The 19,290-nt window shown below is 35.2% G+C and overlaps 1 protein-coding gene across 1 annotated transcript in view; it reads right to left on the reverse strand.

Annotated features, from left to right (window-relative positions):
• The window catches only part of LOC137398029 (leucine-rich repeat protein lrrA-like), a 60,636-nt gene extending 42,360 nt beyond the window's left edge, over positions 1-18,276 (reverse strand). The window contains exons 1-7 of the mRNA XM_068084129.1: positions 18,263-18,276; positions 17,789-17,929; positions 16,331-16,471; positions 12,679-12,819; positions 10,994-11,134; positions 9,767-9,808; positions 7,349-7,489 (exon numbers count right to left, since the gene is read on the reverse strand). Of these exons, the coding sequence (XP_067940230.1) occupies positions 7,349-7,489; positions 9,767-9,808; positions 10,994-11,134; positions 12,679-12,819; positions 16,331-16,471; positions 17,789-17,929; positions 18,263-18,276 (761 nt within the window). The remainder of the gene's footprint in view (positions 1-7,348; positions 7,490-9,766; positions 9,809-10,993; positions 11,135-12,678; positions 12,820-16,330; positions 16,472-17,788; positions 17,930-18,262) is intronic.
• Positions 18,277-19,290: the final 1,014 nt, after the last annotated feature.

Raw genomic sequence — 19,290 nt, forward strand, 5'->3', positions numbered from 1 at the left:
TAGGAAAACATTGGAGGAAAAGGACGGTCAACAGATTTGCCACCACTGACCAGAATATGAACTAATTAGTCCATGTCGTGGTGTAGGTAATATGGATGTGCTTTACTAAGATTTCGGTGCACATTTCAAAACTATTTTTTATGACAGGTCTAAGGATGTCAAGTATTTTATCATCCAGTTCTAGAAGATAGCAAAGGCAAGGCAATGTGCAGAAGAACCCACTATGAGGCACCTGAAGGAGAAGCTGAGGACTGCATGCAAAAACGACCCAATGATTATGTTTCCAACATGCAACAAGCTTGGTTCAGCTTATCTCCAACACAAGCCTATATTAATCTGAGCTAGGTAAAATGTAGCAAGAGGAGCCTTTCCAAAACTATACCAAGGAGGTAAGAAGGCCGGTTCATATTGCCTGTGGAGGTTTGCCCAACCCTCAACAAGCAAACTTGGCCATGGAGACATTTTGTAACTTGCTCAATTAGCTATTCCTGCAAAATCTACTCACACACCGCAAACACCATAAGTGTGAACACAAAAAATGTTTACAAATTCCAAAAGTTGACCTGTAGTGTCAAATCACTAACTTTGCCACAACTGTTTCTTTTGGGTTTGTTGTGGAAAAAGAAATGTTAATAAGAACTGCCTGAACCTCCAAAGCCAGTTTGAAAAAGACTCAGGATCAAAACAGTGGCATTGTATACTAGCTGTACCAAGATAAATGTCCCCTAAAAACTAGACAAATTTCTCAGGGGTCTACAAAAAACCCAAGCAAGAATCTGCCTTGAAAAGAAGGACAGAAAGATTGTTAGGTACAGGCCAGCCTGTATACCACCTTGAACTATGATCTACTCTTGAAAATACTCAGTCTGAGTACAACCACAGCAGCAGACCAAGCCTATGCTTACACTGCAACTTGCAAATAAACAAGTGCCAGGCAGAGCTCGAAAATATTTGAGAGGGGCACTTGTTTACCTTTTTTACAACCACATTTACTAAATTTGCTAAGCAAAATATTTGTTGACCAGTTTCCAGGAACTCTGTGGAGCCACTTGGACAAAAACGCAGCAATGGGCTGTCAGCAAAAAACATGGCGTGAATCAGATTCCATGCAGCAGTGGGACATGAAGACGGAAGAAGTATGTGAGGTGAGCCAGATCAATAAGAAAACAGATTTGAAAACGTTGTTCTGGTTACTAACCAGTGCCCTCTGATGTTTGTGCAACCGCTGTGAGAAATTGAGTGCACTCGTTTGTTTGAGCATGGCGAGTTAAATGCTCCAACACAAATTTTGGTATTCAACCGCATCATCAGCAAGGACATAGTTTTGACTGACCTCTAAAAAGGTAATGGAGGGTTGACTAGCGCCTTGGAAATTCTATAAATTGCATGGATTATTGGATGCTATCGCTACAAAAAAGGGTACATTCTAAAAATAGCTATACTGCTCAAGCTCTAAACAAGTTGATGGACACAAGGAAGTTATGTAGGTATTCCAACAAGGAACAAGCAGTCATTGAGCATCATGAAAAGAGCATCATTACTACGTCAGTTTTGAAGTACTCTGATTGTGATGTGTGCGTTTATGCATACTATAGGCCCGGTGCTCCACATGACTAACTACACAGGATTGTGATCAAAATGGCACATAATGTAAAGGCTCTATATGCAAAATGAAAATATCTATGTTTATAGCATGATTTGAGAAAAATGACCAGAAAAAAATGACATGGCATTGTAGTCATGCTTCACAGAGCCAAGCAGATTCAAAACCATGTTCTAAAATTTAATTTAATTAGGTAGTAAACTTTTAGATTAGCTCACACCGATTCAAATAATTTCTCGTCAAAACTCTAAATGATTCTTGAGACTATACCAAAACGAGACACTTTTGAAGGTAAAACGGAAATGTTCAAGTAGCCTGTGTTGTATACATTGCATTTAGATGCTATGCTCTAGCAGAATAATAATTATTTGCTATTAGATAACATTGCAAGACATCTTCTTATTATCTTTTAAGCTGCCAATCCAAAATCGAGAGTAATGCAGATTATAGTTAGATTGAAAACTATGAGTTAATATGGGCTTAAGATTAAAGTTGGTTAAGGAAGAAAACACAAAACCAATAATTTTCAAACTTCTTTTCTTGCAAGGTGTGTATACCTAGCTAAATTTTGACATAGGACCTAAAGGTATGGAGTTGAGCAATCACATTTATTTTGTTAGTTACACAGTTAAGGTGGGACAAAATAACATTCAGAAGAACATGAAATATATTTTGTGTCACACCCAGATCCTATTGGTTACGGTGATTTGTCCAATGAAAACAAGGGCAGCAAAAGCCAGCCATCAGGCACCCGCAGAAATATTGGGGCTGAAGTTTTCTCCCCTGAGGATGCGCAACAGGTTGAGGATGTAATACCACTAGAAATTTACAACCAGAAAAAAATTAAAGACGAAGGCATAAACAACTGTTTGATATTGCTATGTCAACAAGGAATGGGTTACTAGTAGGTGGCGGCCAACCCGAGCAGCTCATAAGTGATCGGTGCGAGCCAAAACAATGTTCCGGTAATGAGATAAAGCAGATTTGACCAACCACCCAGTAGATTGAGAAACCAATAGGTTTATCAAGGTCAATTTGTAGTTTCAGCAACAAATATACATGTCAACCCTTAGACCCAGCGAGGGAAAAACAGGAATCCTGCAACAAAGGCGCATCTCCAAGGCGATAAACAAGTTATACATAGCAAGTACAAATGAAAAGAAGTTTTTGACTAGGTAGATATATAGTGAGTTAGGAAATAAATACTGCTATCTCTGTCAGGCTTTCAAAGACCAGGTTGCAGCTAAATGCTCTAGCAATGTTTGCAACAAGTACAACTAGTCAGGGCACTGCATTAAGGAGTGCATCAAACAGGTTTGTAACCGGCTTGCCAAGGAGAGAAACATGATGAGTGTCTGCCTCAAAGGAAATAAGGACTACATTGCAGGTGGTTAAAGCAAGGCGAAGCCTTTCTCAGAGCCAGCAGCCAAGATGGTGCCTATTACTAAATATTTATTCAGGATGAGCTATGTCCAAGCAACTCACGGTAATTGTTAGCCTTTTTTGCTGATTATGTTCAGTCAGGTTTTATGTCACATCAAGTTATTAAACAGCAAAACATTGCTCTGACTAAATTCAGGTTGAGGGATAAGGAGCAATACAGGAGGGCTATGACAACAGTAGAGGTTGACGACCATGTCCATTTTACAACAGTTCTTACTAAGACACAGACAACCTAGAGAAAACCAAAGGGTAGCAGTCGAAATAGCATTGGCATGCCTGCAGTAGTACAAAGGCGTAGACCCACAGCAATCATACACCAAGTGACAATGAGCTGAAAGTTCAGCAAATTTTGTATACTTTTAAGCGTTCCTAGACAAAGCAATAAAAGCTTGGGGAGTTCCAAAGGCTAACAAAGCTGTGCACCATTTGCTCACTGCATGGCACAAGTACACATACACACACACAGGCACACACACCCACACCAACATTGAAATATTTTGCCATATGTCAGTACACGACCTGGACTGATCAGGAGTGCAATTTTCAGTAGGCTAGTAAAAATTGTGACATGCGCCAAGCCGGTAAGCATGATAGAATAAGGATGTCCTTTATATTCAACTTATAGCCTTTAATTGCCCTTAGTGATAAATAGCCATCGACTTAGTCATCCCATTCCCTATTACTTTGAAGGGAAACATAAGGGAGTAAGTGGTCACAGACCACTTCACTTGTTAGCAAGATGTCTAGCCTCTGTTTGTTTCCACCGAACCAATGGTGGTCAACACGCTCAGCAATAAAGTTATGTTGCTGTCAGAGAGTGCTACAGCAGATGTGCACATATCAAGGAGCAAAATTTGAAAATCAGTTTTTATAGCAGAATCTACCGGTTCTGGCATGTGGACTAAATATGTTCTACCCTGTTTTACCTACAATTAAATGGATGATTGAATGAAACAATTGCTGCCTAGGAGACTCAGTCTGAACACCGCTGCCAGCAAGATGCCAATATGGGTAGAATCTGCTCCTCCCGCTAATGACAACGCACCAGGACATGGGAAGATTGAGGAAGCGGCCAACATTATTGTACAGGGCATGGAGCTAAAACTGCTAAACCTGATAAATCACTACATTCCCCAATAGAGTTCATTTTAACTCACAAATACGTGATGCCACTGTAGGAAGGTTGCGAGACTGTTCACAACATGTTACAGCAACCACAGAAGGTGATCTGCCAAGAAGACAAAAATAAGCTGCCTTCACTGGCCTCAAAAAACTGGGAAAGGCTATTGCAAAAACGTCACAAGAAAAATAACAAGCTTCCAGCCATATTCAAAGACCTGTTATGGGTCTTAAAAGCCTGCCCAAACTGCATACATTTAGCAGAATGACAGGTTAGTCTTCCATTCAGAATGCAGATCTATCGAAAACATATCATGCCTTTTCGGAAAAGTTAAAACAGGCGCCAGCTGTTAGTTTGTCGGTTTGGACACTAAAAAAGGTTTTCCATGCCATAGACTTTAATAAAGGACTGTGGCAGCTGCTGTTTCACAATGAGCAACATGAGTAGCAGGCACCATGTAATTCAGTACTTTGCCTGTCTTTTATGATAGGTCTCTGTTGCTTTCAGCACATATGTCAAGACTAGTTGCTGAAACATCAAGTCAAGCACCAGACTAAAGATTTTGACGTCGGCGTCTACCTGTTAGACCAACTATCTGGACCGAAACTAGTCGAAGCATGCAAGCCATGGCAACGCAAAATCAGCTAAAGCTAAGCCAAAATAGAATGTCTGAGTCGATTCAGTCCACTCAAAAAGGGCTGCCTACTCATACAACCAGTTGACTTCGCTAGGACATGACCAATTTGACCTTAGAATTTTTATCGTAGTATTTTTTTACCCATCATATTTTTGTTTTTGCTTTAAGTTTACATGCTTACCTTGTTACACTCGGTAATTAATCAATTTTACCATGTTGGGGTCTGCATATATTTTATGCTGGGTATCAGTTTTAGTAAATCAAGCAATGTTAAGTTGTCAAAGTTTGTACTTTGTTTGATAGTTAATATTACCGTAAACCCTTTAATTGAGCACGATGGTGGTCTATTTTTTAACCCTTCTTCTATAGTGGTGGTCAATTGGAATTGGCGTGCAAATAGAGGCTGGCGGCGTATTTTTAAACAGTTTTGTGAGGTATTTCGGAAGATAAATTCAGCTCTATTGCGAAGGAAGCAAAAATCGACTATATTTTGCTCTTTTTTTCCGGTGGAGTGATATTAAACGTTTTGTATGCAATAAATCTGCCAACTTCCTTTTAATTAGTCAAACATATGTTAATAAATATGTAGCATATACCGATAAATATCTAGCAATTGATATTTATTGCTTGCAATTGACCTGCAATGATAATATAGTCTGTGTCCATATTTGCGATTTGTTGGCATTCGTAACTTTTATTTCATTAAAATTGGATAACATTTTTGTTTTATACCCATATTTATCAATGTTGAATAAAATCTCATTGCACTCACTGATATGTTTGCTACAGTTAGCATCAAAAACCAGCGTTTTCTGTGCCCTAAAGTGGAGCTACGAGCATTTATTCATTGTAAGCTGTGTTGAGATAGCCGCAAAGATGCGATCAAATAACATGCGTAAATCTGCATATTTTTACAGTATATAGTAATAATCTATCAAATGATACAAATATATAATCATGAGCAAGTGTCATAAAAAACTATACTTATATTACATGCAGAAACCAAATTTTATGTTTTGAAACAAAAATATTTCTATTATTCGCTCGCATAGCTGCGTTCTGATTGTTGCGTTTGATGAAACAATCATCTTTTAGTTGTCCAATACCTTCAAAAATATATTTTGGCTCAATTCCATTTCTGCACTGCAAAAACAGTCAATATTAGTGTCTAAACAGTTTGTGTGAAAGAAAAAAATTTCTTGCTTCGAATTTAGCACTAATGCATCGGGTAAAAAAAAAGCTCGCAATACGTTCAACATTTCGTCCAAAACTTATGAACCGGTTTTTATATGCATGTCCTTCAAAGTATTAAAATCGCGGTTAACAAAAAACTACTATTAGTCTAGGAAAGTTAGTAGTTGTTTCTATGGCATTGCTTTAAAAGTTCTATGTAACATCGTAAATTTCAACCGTATTTATACTTTTTTACAGGTACTTCTAAGGATCTGGACCGCGTTAAACAAGGAACTATTATTAGCCTGAGGCAGTAATTATTTCTATGCCGTTGCTCTGAAATTTCATCTAACATCATACATTTAAGCCTTTTTTATACGTATTTAAGCTACATCAAAGTAGAAAAACTGTGAGAGAGTTACCATTAGCCAAAGACCGTTCATGATTATTGCTATGGTGTTTCTTTCAAAATTTTTACAAAAAATAAGCAACACGCTTCGAAATTGGGCAACAAGATAATTAATTGTTGTTGATATATACGATTCATTATCAATATCCATTTTGTGGACGCTTTTATACAGATCATTTTAGATTATGGGCTTGTAAAGATCAACTAATATCAAAGAGGTAGTCAAATGGAGGTGGCACGCAGTTGGAGGGTGGCAGTCTATTTTTTCAATCCTCTCAGGGTGGCGTTCAATTGCAGGTGGCATTCAAATAAAGGTGTCATTCAATTAGAGGTTTACGGTAAGTGTTGAACTATCAGTAAATATAATTGTCTGGCAGTTTTAGGACAATGTTAACAATGACCTAATGCTAAGTCTCTTTTGTTATGCTGACATAACAACAAACAAAAACAACAGTAAATATTCAGAACTTCTTACAAACATTAAATCAGTTTGATTTTTAAATTATGTTTAGAACTGAGGTAATGTTTTAGTTCAAACAATTTAAATACTACATAGTATGAAAAGAGACATAAACAAAAAATTACAATAGTTTCTCAAGCTGTGTTTATAGGTTTTTAAAATTTATCTTGAAGAATGACATTGTTCATCCTGACATGTTTTCGTGAATTTACAAATAATAAGTAAGTGTATTATTGCAAATTTATGGTGCTTTTTTGATGGCAAGCAATAATAAAAGAAGAAGCATGAGTAATGTATGTTTATTCTTGTAACCACCAAATAACTGTAAATCTTTTGAAATTTTGTTCATTCTACTTTTGGTTCAAACACTGTTTAAGACAATATCATTTTGTAGCTATTTAGCCAAATACTAATGTAGCTATGCAATAAATACACGCATGAGTAAATTTTTATCGGTATGAAATGATACCAAGCTGCGTTTCAGTGTTTATGTACAAGCTCACCTGAATGGAAGATTTGTCAGACCACAAGAACTCAGGTTGAGGTTTCTTAATGACACCATCTGGTCAATTTCCTTAAGCGAATATCGACTCAGTTTGTTGCAACTGATATCCAAATGTCTCAGATTGGTCAGTGAAGCAAGACTGTAACCGACATTTATTGGTTACTACAGTTTTACTAACAATGTTTAATCAGGACACAATCACTTGTTACTTTAAAAACAACTGGTAGGTATCAGCGGACTATGTTGCTCTCAATCAACATTTCAGCTGGTAAATAGAGCTGAAAATATACCTGCCGATATCAATTAATGTGCAGTAAGTTGTAGTTATTCATCTGATATTGTATTGGTTTGTTTAATTGAACAGCTTTGATGATATTTTTTATCAAGTTCCAACTAATATTAACACACTTTAATTCCTAACTAGAAACGGGTCTTTGGCTTAAAATTTAAGCCAATTATTATATAGATTTTATTTAGAGGCTGTCTACGGAACCTGGAACAGTATTGAATATTTTGGGCTAATCAAGTGATAGAGTAAATATATTAATTAACTTTTAATAATTTCTTTTTTATTTACCCCACAACTGAAATTACCAAGTTTGTTTTAAGTATGAAACACTAGAAATTTTATCAATTTAGGTTTAGCCTGACCTACAGGCTATTTGTCACAAAGCACAATATTGAGTCTACTAATGACATATCCTGCAGAAAAAATAAAAAAAGTTTCATGAGTTAAAAAATTCTAGAAGAATTAGCTAATTTAAAGATGTTCAATTAACAAGTGCATGCGTTCCTCACAAGATCGAACCATGACTATTGAATTTTTGTGGCATTTCCATGCAAAAATTCAACAGCTGTGAACGGTCTTGAAAGTTCATTAATTTTATCTCATATATTTTGTATCTGAAACAATAAATAGAAAGGGTTACAGGTTTTTTTTAGACTTTTTAGAGCTTTATGTTTATATAAACTCATGACTGTTTATTAGCAGTTTTTTAAAAACAGTTTTAATTTCTCTGTGGTGATCGGAAAAACTAAAATTCAGGTGTTTGCAGAAGTGAAGATTAATTAATGTATTGTGGTGTACTCAAGAGATGACTTGTTAATTAGTCTACATAAGTTTTTTAATGTTTCTGCTTCAGGCTGAGGGACTTGAACCATGTTATTTAAATTATTATATTTTTCAATACTGTCTTTTCAATAGGTTAAAATTAAATGACAAAAACTTTGCACTTAGGTAGTTTGAAGCAAAGCTTAATTATTTGAGAGGTTGTCATCTATCACCCTAAAATGAATGTACCGGTGCTAGTCATACTATTGCACCCTATTTAAAGGACACCCATAGTTTTGGCAGCCTTCAAAAGGTCCTTCAGAAATATATGCAGATTTCTTATTTCCACCAACTCTGTGTAGTTTTCCGTTGAAAAGTGTCTGGGCTTTAAGTCTGTGATTAATTCATAACATAAATATCTATGTTCGCTATACAATTTTTCATCTGTATTTATACATGTTTTTAGCTGAATGTTATAGGCTATCATACAAACATTTGATATGGTCAAGCAAAGCAAGTACTTCATCAGTGTTCCTTGTCAAAATATAGAGTGATTCGAATCAAAGAAACAAAAAAAATGAAGGTAAAAACTTGCAAAACACCAATTTCAACACCTCCATTGTGTGTCAATAGTTTGGAAGACTTTTTTAGCAAACCAAACATAGAACAAAATTGTGAATGGTAATAAAAACAGCACATATCATCCACTTTTTTGCAAATTTGGCAAATCATAAGTTTATTTTAACTATAGTTCGAATAGTTTAAAGAGCCAGCATGAAGAAATACAGAGGATGCCAAAGATTGTATGAGCTATCAATGAAAACACCGCATGAGTCGAATCTGAGTTTAAAATTTTGTGAAAATTACTTAAAAGAAACACTGAGTTATTTTTAAAAACAGGGGAATGTTTCCCATAAAATAAGATTAATTGAGTTTATCACAGTAAATTTGCCGTGCTTTAAAAATCACAAAACACCAATAAAGTTCAGTTTCCTTGTTTCCAGCTGAAAACAAAAGAACAAAAAGAACTTGAAAAATTTATTTTGCTTTATATTAAAATGAATAATTAGATATGAATTGGTTGCTAAACTGTGCAATATTGATGAAACGATCAGTAAATATTGATGTAACACGCTGTGAATATTCATGTAACTTTCAGGGAATATTGATGAAACATGCAGGGAATATTTGAGTAGTATGCAGTTAGTCTTAAAGATGTGGTTCCATCAAAAAAATTGATTTAATAAAATTAAGACCCATAAAAGACTAAAACATCAGCTACAATTTGATGCCATTTTGTCTTTGTAGACCGACCCTGTCAAGAGATATATGCTTTTGAATGAGGCCCTCTTTTAAAAAGCTCACGTTCGAGCGTGTGCTTCTTTCATGACCTCACAAGCAATACATCTGAAAAGAAACCAACATGATTTGGCCTGAGAAAGCCTAACATGATTTGCAGATTATTGTAGTGAATTGGATATGGTATATGGATGTCCACAGAACAGGAGAATGCGAGTTCAAATCCAGTTTGCAGCAGACTTCTCATCCTTGAAACTCTATCCCTATGTATATTCTTTTTAATTATGTTGCTTGCTTATTTTACTTCGGTAGTGAGAAACTAGTAGTCGGTGTAGGCAATGATATACAGCCTCACCTCAAGGATGGGCGACGGACATGATGTGGGCGGGACTTATGGGAGGCTGTATATCGTTAGCATGAGTAGCGGCGGAACTGTGCTGCTACAAAGACCTTATTCTACATAGTTAGCTTGACAGAATTACCGTAGACCGGTAGAATCGGTAGTCGGTACCCAAACGTTTACACAACATTTGGAGAAAGTGAGTAGAACAAATTTTCAATTTTTGTTATTTGATGCCTCTAAAGCATTCATATTAATGCATCTGTAGCTAGATTTAAATTTTTATTCTATCCAACATGAGCAAATACCAAATAAGATATATGCCAATAGAGCCGCGTAGGACTAGACTTTTATTGCAAATAGCCAATGTGAATACAAGAGATAGAGACAGGTTGTATAATGCGTGACATCATTTTGGAAAATTCTGGGCATGTTTTTGTGGCCTGAGAAATTTTACCGCAATCAGATTTTTTCGATTTTAATCTTCAAATATCTTGGCAATGAGATCGTGTAACACAACAAACAACATATCAACTGATAGAAAAAATAAAATTCTTTATTTTAAGATCAACTCAAATTTGAAGCAACCACATCTTTAAAGTAGCGTGTAGTGAATATTGATGTAACATGCAGTGAATATATATGTAGCGAGTTACAGTGGCAAATCTTGGTGTAGTGTGTGGTGAATATTAATGTAACATGTAGTGAATCTTGATGCAGCATGCGGTGAATATTGATTCAGTTTAGGGTGAATCTCTATACAACATTCAGTGAACATTCATGTAGCTTGCAGAAATATCAATGTAGCATGCATAAAATATTGGTTTAGCATGCAAGAAACATTGATGTAACATGCACTCAATGATGATATAGCATCGAGTGATTGCTTCAACAAATGTCCATCAGCATGAAAAGATTTCAAGACAGTGCACTTATTTTGTATAAATACTGACCTAAATAGAAGTTCCTCAAGGTCACAAGATTTCAAGTTAAGCTTCTCTAACAAGGTTAGCCTGTCAATCTCATCAAGGGAATATCGATGCAGTTTGTTATAACTGACATCCAACTCTTTCAAATTGGACAGTGAAGCAAATCTGTATAAAACAGTCACAGGTAACCACAATATGGGAACCATGCAATCCGAGCGCAACCAGTCAATAATTTATGTAAGGCAACATCTATAAATATGAAAAATTCATACTTGTCTTGGAAATAAGAAACACTCACAGGTAACCAAAATATCGATAAAATAGTTTAATCAGGGCACAGACAGTCAATAAATAATTCAAGATCTCCAATATCAATATGACAAAGTTTGTTAGTTCTAGAATTATACCAGCCTTTATCATCAAATGTGCAACAAGGTTAAATTATCTATTTGACATTTCATGTAAAAAGTGACAAGTTTATTTCAACTGGTAAAATATCAAGCACCTTAATGTCAATTAAAAATCGTAAAATAATTATCGATGAACTTCAATGATATTAGTTTAAGATAATAGTCCTAGATCATACTTTAACTGATAATCACATATTTTGACTCAGCAAAACAAAAATGCAGGTTTATTTTTTGCTGCATCATATTCACAGTAATTATTGCAGTATAATTTATTTAAAAATTAACTGCTGCAAAATTTAAGAAAACTGCTGCAAAATTAGATATTTATGTCAAATAAAGAATAGCAGAAAGTTAAAGATTAACATTAAATGCTGAGATATCCAGCGTCTACCAATGATTGCCAAATCTACCTCAGGATGGGCAATAATGCAAACTTCTGATGCCGACTATTTAACATGATATTAAATATTAAAAAAAATTTACTGTACACTGTTACAGTAAATTAGCACACCAGCTACTTGCTTGAAATAGGCCATTCACCATTGTGAGCTACATGAAAACTATGTAAATTTATAACTGCATATTATTTGTATGCTTTCTACCTGTCTAAAGTTTCTAAGTTATAATACAATCATTATATACAGTAGTAAAGGAATTTGCCAGCATTTACTTCCCACGATCTAGACTATTACATACAGAAGGGAAAATAAGTAAGAGCTTCATTTGCTTTTATTTCGAAAACAAAATCTGCTCGCCAAAGAGCTTACGACTATTGCTCCGCCTAATCAGCACGCGGCTTTATATGTAAAAAATTCACCCATTCCGAACAACGGAACCAAGTAAAAACTGTATAACAATAGTAATAAATGAAATTGCTAATGCCTTGGCATGGTTATAAGACAGCGATAAATAAAAGCATATTAGCGATATAGTATAAAAACAAACAATAAGGATATAATAAAAATAACAACACAGCATGCACAATATATACATATGAAAACATTTGCAAGAAATACAAAGTCATGGCATACCATCCACCACATAGTTTTTACAATTTTAAACAAAACCGAATTTACCACAAAGATAGCAACCACCATTATAAATATTTATAATAAATATGAACAACACAAAGCCTGAATTGTAGTATTTTGATTTTAAGTAAACACCTAATTATCTTGATAATATTTAGCTAACATAAAAAATAAAAATGTACATGTGTAGGCTATACATGAAACGATGTTCAGCAATGCGGAATGATGCCTGAGTGTTGCTGTAAGTTTATACACAGACATACATTACCTGAATGGAAGATTTTTCAGGTTGCAAGAACTCAGGTTGAGCTTCTCTAACAACAACAGCTGGTCAATGTCGTCAAGGAAATAGCGAGACAGTTTATTGCCACTGACATCCAGCTCTTGCAGATTGATCAGTGAAGAAAATCTGCAACATACAATCATCAAACTAACATGCAACTGTTTCTGTTTGGTGAGTGGACTAAGTCTGTAAAAACAGTAGTATGCAACACAATAACGAAGGAACAAATACTCATGTGTAACATTGCTAACATTATGCAAGTTGTGCACGTCAGTAAACTCGCGCTGCAATTTTAACGCTATCTATCTGCGGACTTGCATGAAAATTGAGCTATTTCATTGATATTTTACTTATAAGGTATCATCTAAGTCAAAATCTTTAGATGTACATGTATTTCATTTTGACTTTAAACTCCAATTTTTCAGTATAATATTTCAATTGAAATTGAAAATCAGAAACAGAATGGTATGAATAGTTTGTCAATCAAATATTAGGTAAAAAGCTAATCGTCATCTTAAAATACAATTCTAACCTATCTACAGTATGTAGCTTCCTCAGAAAACTACAAAAAATATATAGCTGTTAATTATTATGCATTTGTAGTGTTTTAATAGAAAACTTTAACAGCAATGATCTGTCGAACCACATTAAATTTACTGTATATTTTTTTAAACAAGGAAATTGATAGACTAGTTAAAATACAAGCTTACAAAAATTTACAAGGATACAGCTAGGATTCAGTAAAAATGCAGAGGACTGCAAACCCAGCCAAGTACGGATTGGAGCAAAAGAATTGGTTGGAATGCTTGTTTTAATGGTTCAGAAATTGGTTTCAATAAACAAGTATGTGATCAATACACTAAAAAAGACTTGAATAGTTCCAGACCACCTTCAGATGAGCACAATTGACCAGCAGACAACAAGGCGATAAGAAACTCCACTTATGCGCATGGAGAATAAGTGTGGACAGTAAACAACAGTAAACAAAGGAAGAAGAGCAATTCAGACACCAGGTGAAGTTTGAGTTTCACCAAATAATCAAGGCTTAGCAAAAGCACATATAAAGTGTAAAAACAGAGGTGTTTGTCAATACAAAGCTAAATTAACTGACCCTATGCCATGACTCTGCAGAAAAATTGGAATAAGCTGCAATCACCCACAATAAAGGCCATTAGCTGAATTGAGGTACAACAACACAACTACATAGGCTACCCAAAGCTACCTGGGCATTGATGCTTGTCAAAATACATGAAACCAAAAAAATTCTATGCGACATTTGATTGATTTAATAAACGAGGCAGGTGGAATGCACCTCCAATCGCCTTGGCAACAAAATCAGGTGGCATCACAGACATCTCAAAAAATGGATGTCCTGTTTCTTCCATCCTAAACCATCATGCCAATCTTGGCTATAGGATGTATTTGGCACAATCCAATGCCATCGGCACTACAATAAAGCTGAATTGATACAGAGGTTGGACAGGCCAGGAAGTTCCACAATCAACAAATTAGAGGAATGTTTTGACAAATTTATTTTAGGAAATATACTAGCATAGTAAAACCATCATATTGGAAAACAGGAGTTAACATCTCAAGCACCAATACTCAACATGCAACATCACACGTCATGAATCTAACTTCACAAAACTTTAGGATTTGCTTAGCTTTGCTTTAGGATTTGAGAACTGAAATGTTGGACGAAATGAACTGGATAAAAGAAATCGATAGCACCAAACTAGCAAACAAAAAGCTGAAGAAGAATGTAAAACCTAACGGTTTAACGGTGTACTACAGTCAGGAGATTGTGAAAAAGATGATTATACCTTCTAATACAGAGCCGACTCCACTCAATTATTTGAAAAGGGTGACTGGCTTCAATGAGAGAAGGGTTCAGCAAAAATACCACAGCCACAGCCAAGTTTGTCGTCCTGGAAAGTGGCAGGTAAGTAGCGACTATATTAAGCTGAAACTTACAAAAATCAACAGGTAGAGGTGCTTAATTTAGAAGTGACAGCATGAACTAGCCTAGTGCCATGCAGAGTCCTACTATGTAAAGACACCCAACCACCTACTGACAAAAAATATGGTAGCGAATCGCTCTCGTTAAAACATTCTCTCTTTACACAAAAAGAGCAACGGTCGAGTCGAATGGCAACCAACTAAAAAAGGAAATTTTTACCATGGGTATTTCCCTGCAGATACTGCGAACCAGATCACTTCAGCTAGAAAACAATGTCGGGGGTAGTGCAGTTTAGGTGGATATATGACAGCCATCCAAAGAGTATGCCACACGTAAATTGCAGCGTCACTGTATTTGTGTGTCTGTATCAATTCTAGCATGTCTCTAGCAAGCAATGGATGCTTCACAAAAAAGCACACCAAAAAGCAAGACACCAGCAGATTTTCTAGCTTTCAGAATTAGCTAAATAGACCTGTTTACTGGTGAGATAAAACAGTAACTAACGAAGGAAGATACAGGTTCTTGCATCTGTCAGGCCAGAAAGTAGCAAAAACCTGCTTGGCGGCCAGCTGGGGGCGCCTTACCAATATTGTGAGCTTTGAGCGGAGCACCTTAAGAGGAACACATCAGCTTGGTACACCCTAAGTAAGAGTGACAGCCATGCCCAGCAAACAGATGTCTGACTGGACTTTAAAAATTTTAGCCAGTAAACAGGCTTCTTCAGAAAACACAATGCAGAAAAACCTGGCCTCTTCAAAAATATAGCATTCTCGGAACCGATGACTTAAAAAGCAATTTGAAAAGTGCTAACAATTTGAGAGGGACTGAACCGGCTAAAAATAACCTCTACCTCCCAAAGCATTTTAGCTACAGCATGACACAAGCAACAATTGTTCTGGGCAAGGCTAGCCATTCCTTCACCAAATGGACAATAATAAAGCTTGCTCCTATATTGTAGAAGAAAGGCAGAACTGGCAGCCAAGCAGAACATAATAAAATGCTCTTCAATTATGCCACAACCCAAAATCGGGCAGCTGAGTGAGAACAAACAAATAGAGCCTAACAAAGAAGGTGATACACAAAGGTGAGGTTTGCCCATGACAACAGAGCAGCTATGGGTCCTAAATTCTTTACCTTGGTATTTTGCTATGAATGCATTATTGTTATGAAAAATCACAGATTTAAAACACATCCACTTTTTATTGGAAAACTACAGAGTTGGTGGAAATAGGTAAAGTGTATATGTTTCAACCATATCTAGCTGTAGACCGTCTGATATCTATGCTTCCAGTACAGAGGTTATAATAGTATGACTAGCATTTGTAAACTGTTAAGGATGGTAGATAGCGAGCTCACTGGTAATTAATTTGTAATTCAAACTAAATAATTGAAAATTCTATTTAATTTAAACTCAACTAATTAAAAAAAGACAGTATTAAAACAATATACAAAAGGGATGCAAACACTACTGAAGTTTTTTAACGTTAATCAGAAACAGTGGAAAATTCATGTAGTATAACTACCAAGTCTTCCCTTGAGTTCACCACAATACACTAGTTCTATTTCCAGACTTGCAAATACCTAATAATTAGCTTTTTTTCTGGGTGGTCACATAAAAACTCAAACTGTTTTTAAAAACATACCAAAAAACAATTATGAGTTTATATCCAAACATACCTGAATGAAAGCTCTGTAAGCTCACAAGAACTCAAGTTGATTTTCTCTAGCAACTTCAAGCGGCTGATACTCGCAAGAGAGTTTAAATCAAGCTTGTTACAGCTGATATCCAACTCTGTTAGATTGGTCAATGAATCAAAACTGTAAAAACAGTCATAGTTCATCACAAAACAATTAGTTTTATTCAAAACGGGTACAGTCTGTCAATAATATGTCTGAGACAAACCCCATTGTTATATCTATACTAGATTTGACCTGCAAGCCTCTATCAAATAATGTGCAAAAATGTTGAGTAATGTTGTAATTGATATTTTTTCAAAAAATGTAAACTATTGCTCGATACAAAATAAAGAAACTAAAGATATCGGCTCAGTATTAAATGTCTAAGCTAATTAAAATTCCACTGAAAAAATAAAGGTCATATTTAATTACAGTTATGTTCTACCTACTTTCAATTGATAAATACCAAGTTAATCTCATAACATGAAGCAAAAGTTGTCAAGTAATGTTCACTCTAACTTCTAAATAATTTTTTATAAAATAAAGATGTTGACTACAACCTTGAGAGATTTTCGAAAGGTTTAAAGAGTCAAATTAATTCTGCACATTTCAGATGATTTAACAAACATAGTCACAAGCAAATGCCTTTAACAAATATCAAAGAGTTAGCTAAAATCTTGCTGTGGTACTTCGATGAAAAGTTTCAGAAGTTTACAACTATCTCACTACTTTGAATTTATGATATGTCTTTTTGAAAAAATGAAATTGAGCTGTTAGGTAAAATGAAAACTGTATTTAGACAATATATATTTCTCCAGTTTTATTACAACTAATTATGAGTTGAGCAAAAAAATGCTTAACACAAGAGTAAATGATTTCATCAACTAGAACAAGTAATACATAGGTGTTGCTGAATGAAGCATAAAGGTAGTCCATTTATAACTAACCACCAGATATCAGTTTAAGCTGACAATGTCAACTTTACTACTTTATTGATGCATCAAAATTATGATAGATTGTAAAATTACCTGAATGTTTAATATGGATCTAAAAAGTAATTAGTCACAGCATAGCTTTGCTGAAATATTTATATTGGTCGTTGTGTAAAATCACCACTGTCTTGTACTAGCAAAAACCTGTAATTTGTCTTGAAACAAAAAACTATTAAGATTATTCTAAAAAACTGAATGTTCTCTAGAGATTCTATTATGTGAGTTCATCAATGTGAACTTGTTGCACTTTCAAGCTTACAAAAAAGTTCAGTTTGCTTTGCGGCTACTTGAAAACTAAAAAACCCTAAAACAATTTTGATTCTACTTTTCAACTTTCTGATGCTAAGATATTAATTTGTAATACAGCAAAATTTTGAGTACCCAGGCAGTGTATACGCATACAAATAAATGTCCATCGACTTAATATCAAGCCAAAATGTTGCTCAGAATGTATTTAGAGACTCACCTAAATGGAAGTCTCGTCAAGTTACAAGACCTCAAATTAAGCTTCTTTAAAGACACAAGCTTGTCAATGCCAACAAGATTGTCAGAATTCATGTTGTTTTCACTGACATCCAGCTCTTTCAGATTGAGCAGTGAATCGAATCTGCAAAAAACAGTCAACGGCTACCGCGGTATCGCTTACATCATTTACCAATACAAGAGTAATCGTTGGTGATACTTATTTGTTACTAATAACGATAATTATTTGATAGTCTCTCATTATGAAGCTGAATAACTATTCTACTGATTATGATGCCAGTAGAAGATTTTTAAAAAGTAACGAGTCAAGCAAACTTTACTGATTTTATGGATCTCAAATGATTTACTATGATGTACATTATTGTCAAACATAAATGTTGAGCCAAAATCAAATTGTGAACTATCATGTTGTTGTGGTATTTTCATACACAAGTTTATAGTTTTTAAACCTGCTCACAGCATAACAGTCATGATATATCTTTTGGAACAATACAATTGGAATGGTAGCCAAAATTCCAACTCGGTTTCCTTAATAAGTGATTCCTCAATTTCAAAAAAATCAAATATGAATTGGGTGCGACGGGACCATAAAACCTGGTAAAACGACTAAAACTAACTCACACCTGAAATACTGAGTTTCATCAACTAGAAGATGTGGTTAAAGCACATCAATTAAATAATTTTTTTATCATATATTTCAAAGCATAAGAGTATTGGCTGTCGAATGAGTCATTGTTTGACATGATGAGACACAAGTTGGTTGGTGTTTATGAAATTTCCCCAAAGCTTTACCGCAAAAATATTCAATGGTTTTTTCTTGAAAATTGGAACATCGCAATTTTTATATGCGGTGTCGTGTGCTGTTACCGCTTATTTTATTGCTTCCAGCTTATATTTATCAACTACGATAACTACGCCTGTGACAGGCAAAGGTAGGACAACTCCAGAAAACCAGTGAAGGCGATAAAAAAGTCAATGTCATTAGTTCTCTATGTACAGATTATTTCTATGATAAATAACTCAGATTACAAGCACCATACTATGTTTTCCCGATAATATTATGCACTAGCTCTCCTTTTATTGTGATGTTGAGGGTCGCGACTGAGATTAATTAGTTTCAAGCATTGCGTGATTTCGCGAATGTGCGAGTGACATGTAGTCTTAGGGCCACACAGCCGCAGGTCACACTTTAACCGGTGTGATCTCATTACCTTTATAAACGACACTATACTTATTGAAGCATGATTAATTAACCCAGAACATGAGTTTGTTTTTGGTCGGGCGTTAGCACGATCCCCGGGCATTGTTCATTATCAAGAATCCTACTTTATTATTAGCGCTCTATGGGTTTAACAGCAGAAATTGTCACAAAGAAGTGCAGCCTCAATGGCAGCAAAAGGGATCGACTACCTAAGGCTAAATAATAATTGTGACATCACATTATGGGAACCGCAACCAAGTGTTTTATTATTGCTGGACATACTT

Source organism: Watersipora subatra, chromosome 6 (assembly GCF_963576615.1).
Source record: "Watersipora subatra chromosome 6, tzWatSuba1.1, whole genome shotgun sequence".
NCBI lineage: Eukaryota > Metazoa > Bryozoa > Gymnolaemata > Cheilostomatida > Watersiporidae > Watersipora > Watersipora subatra.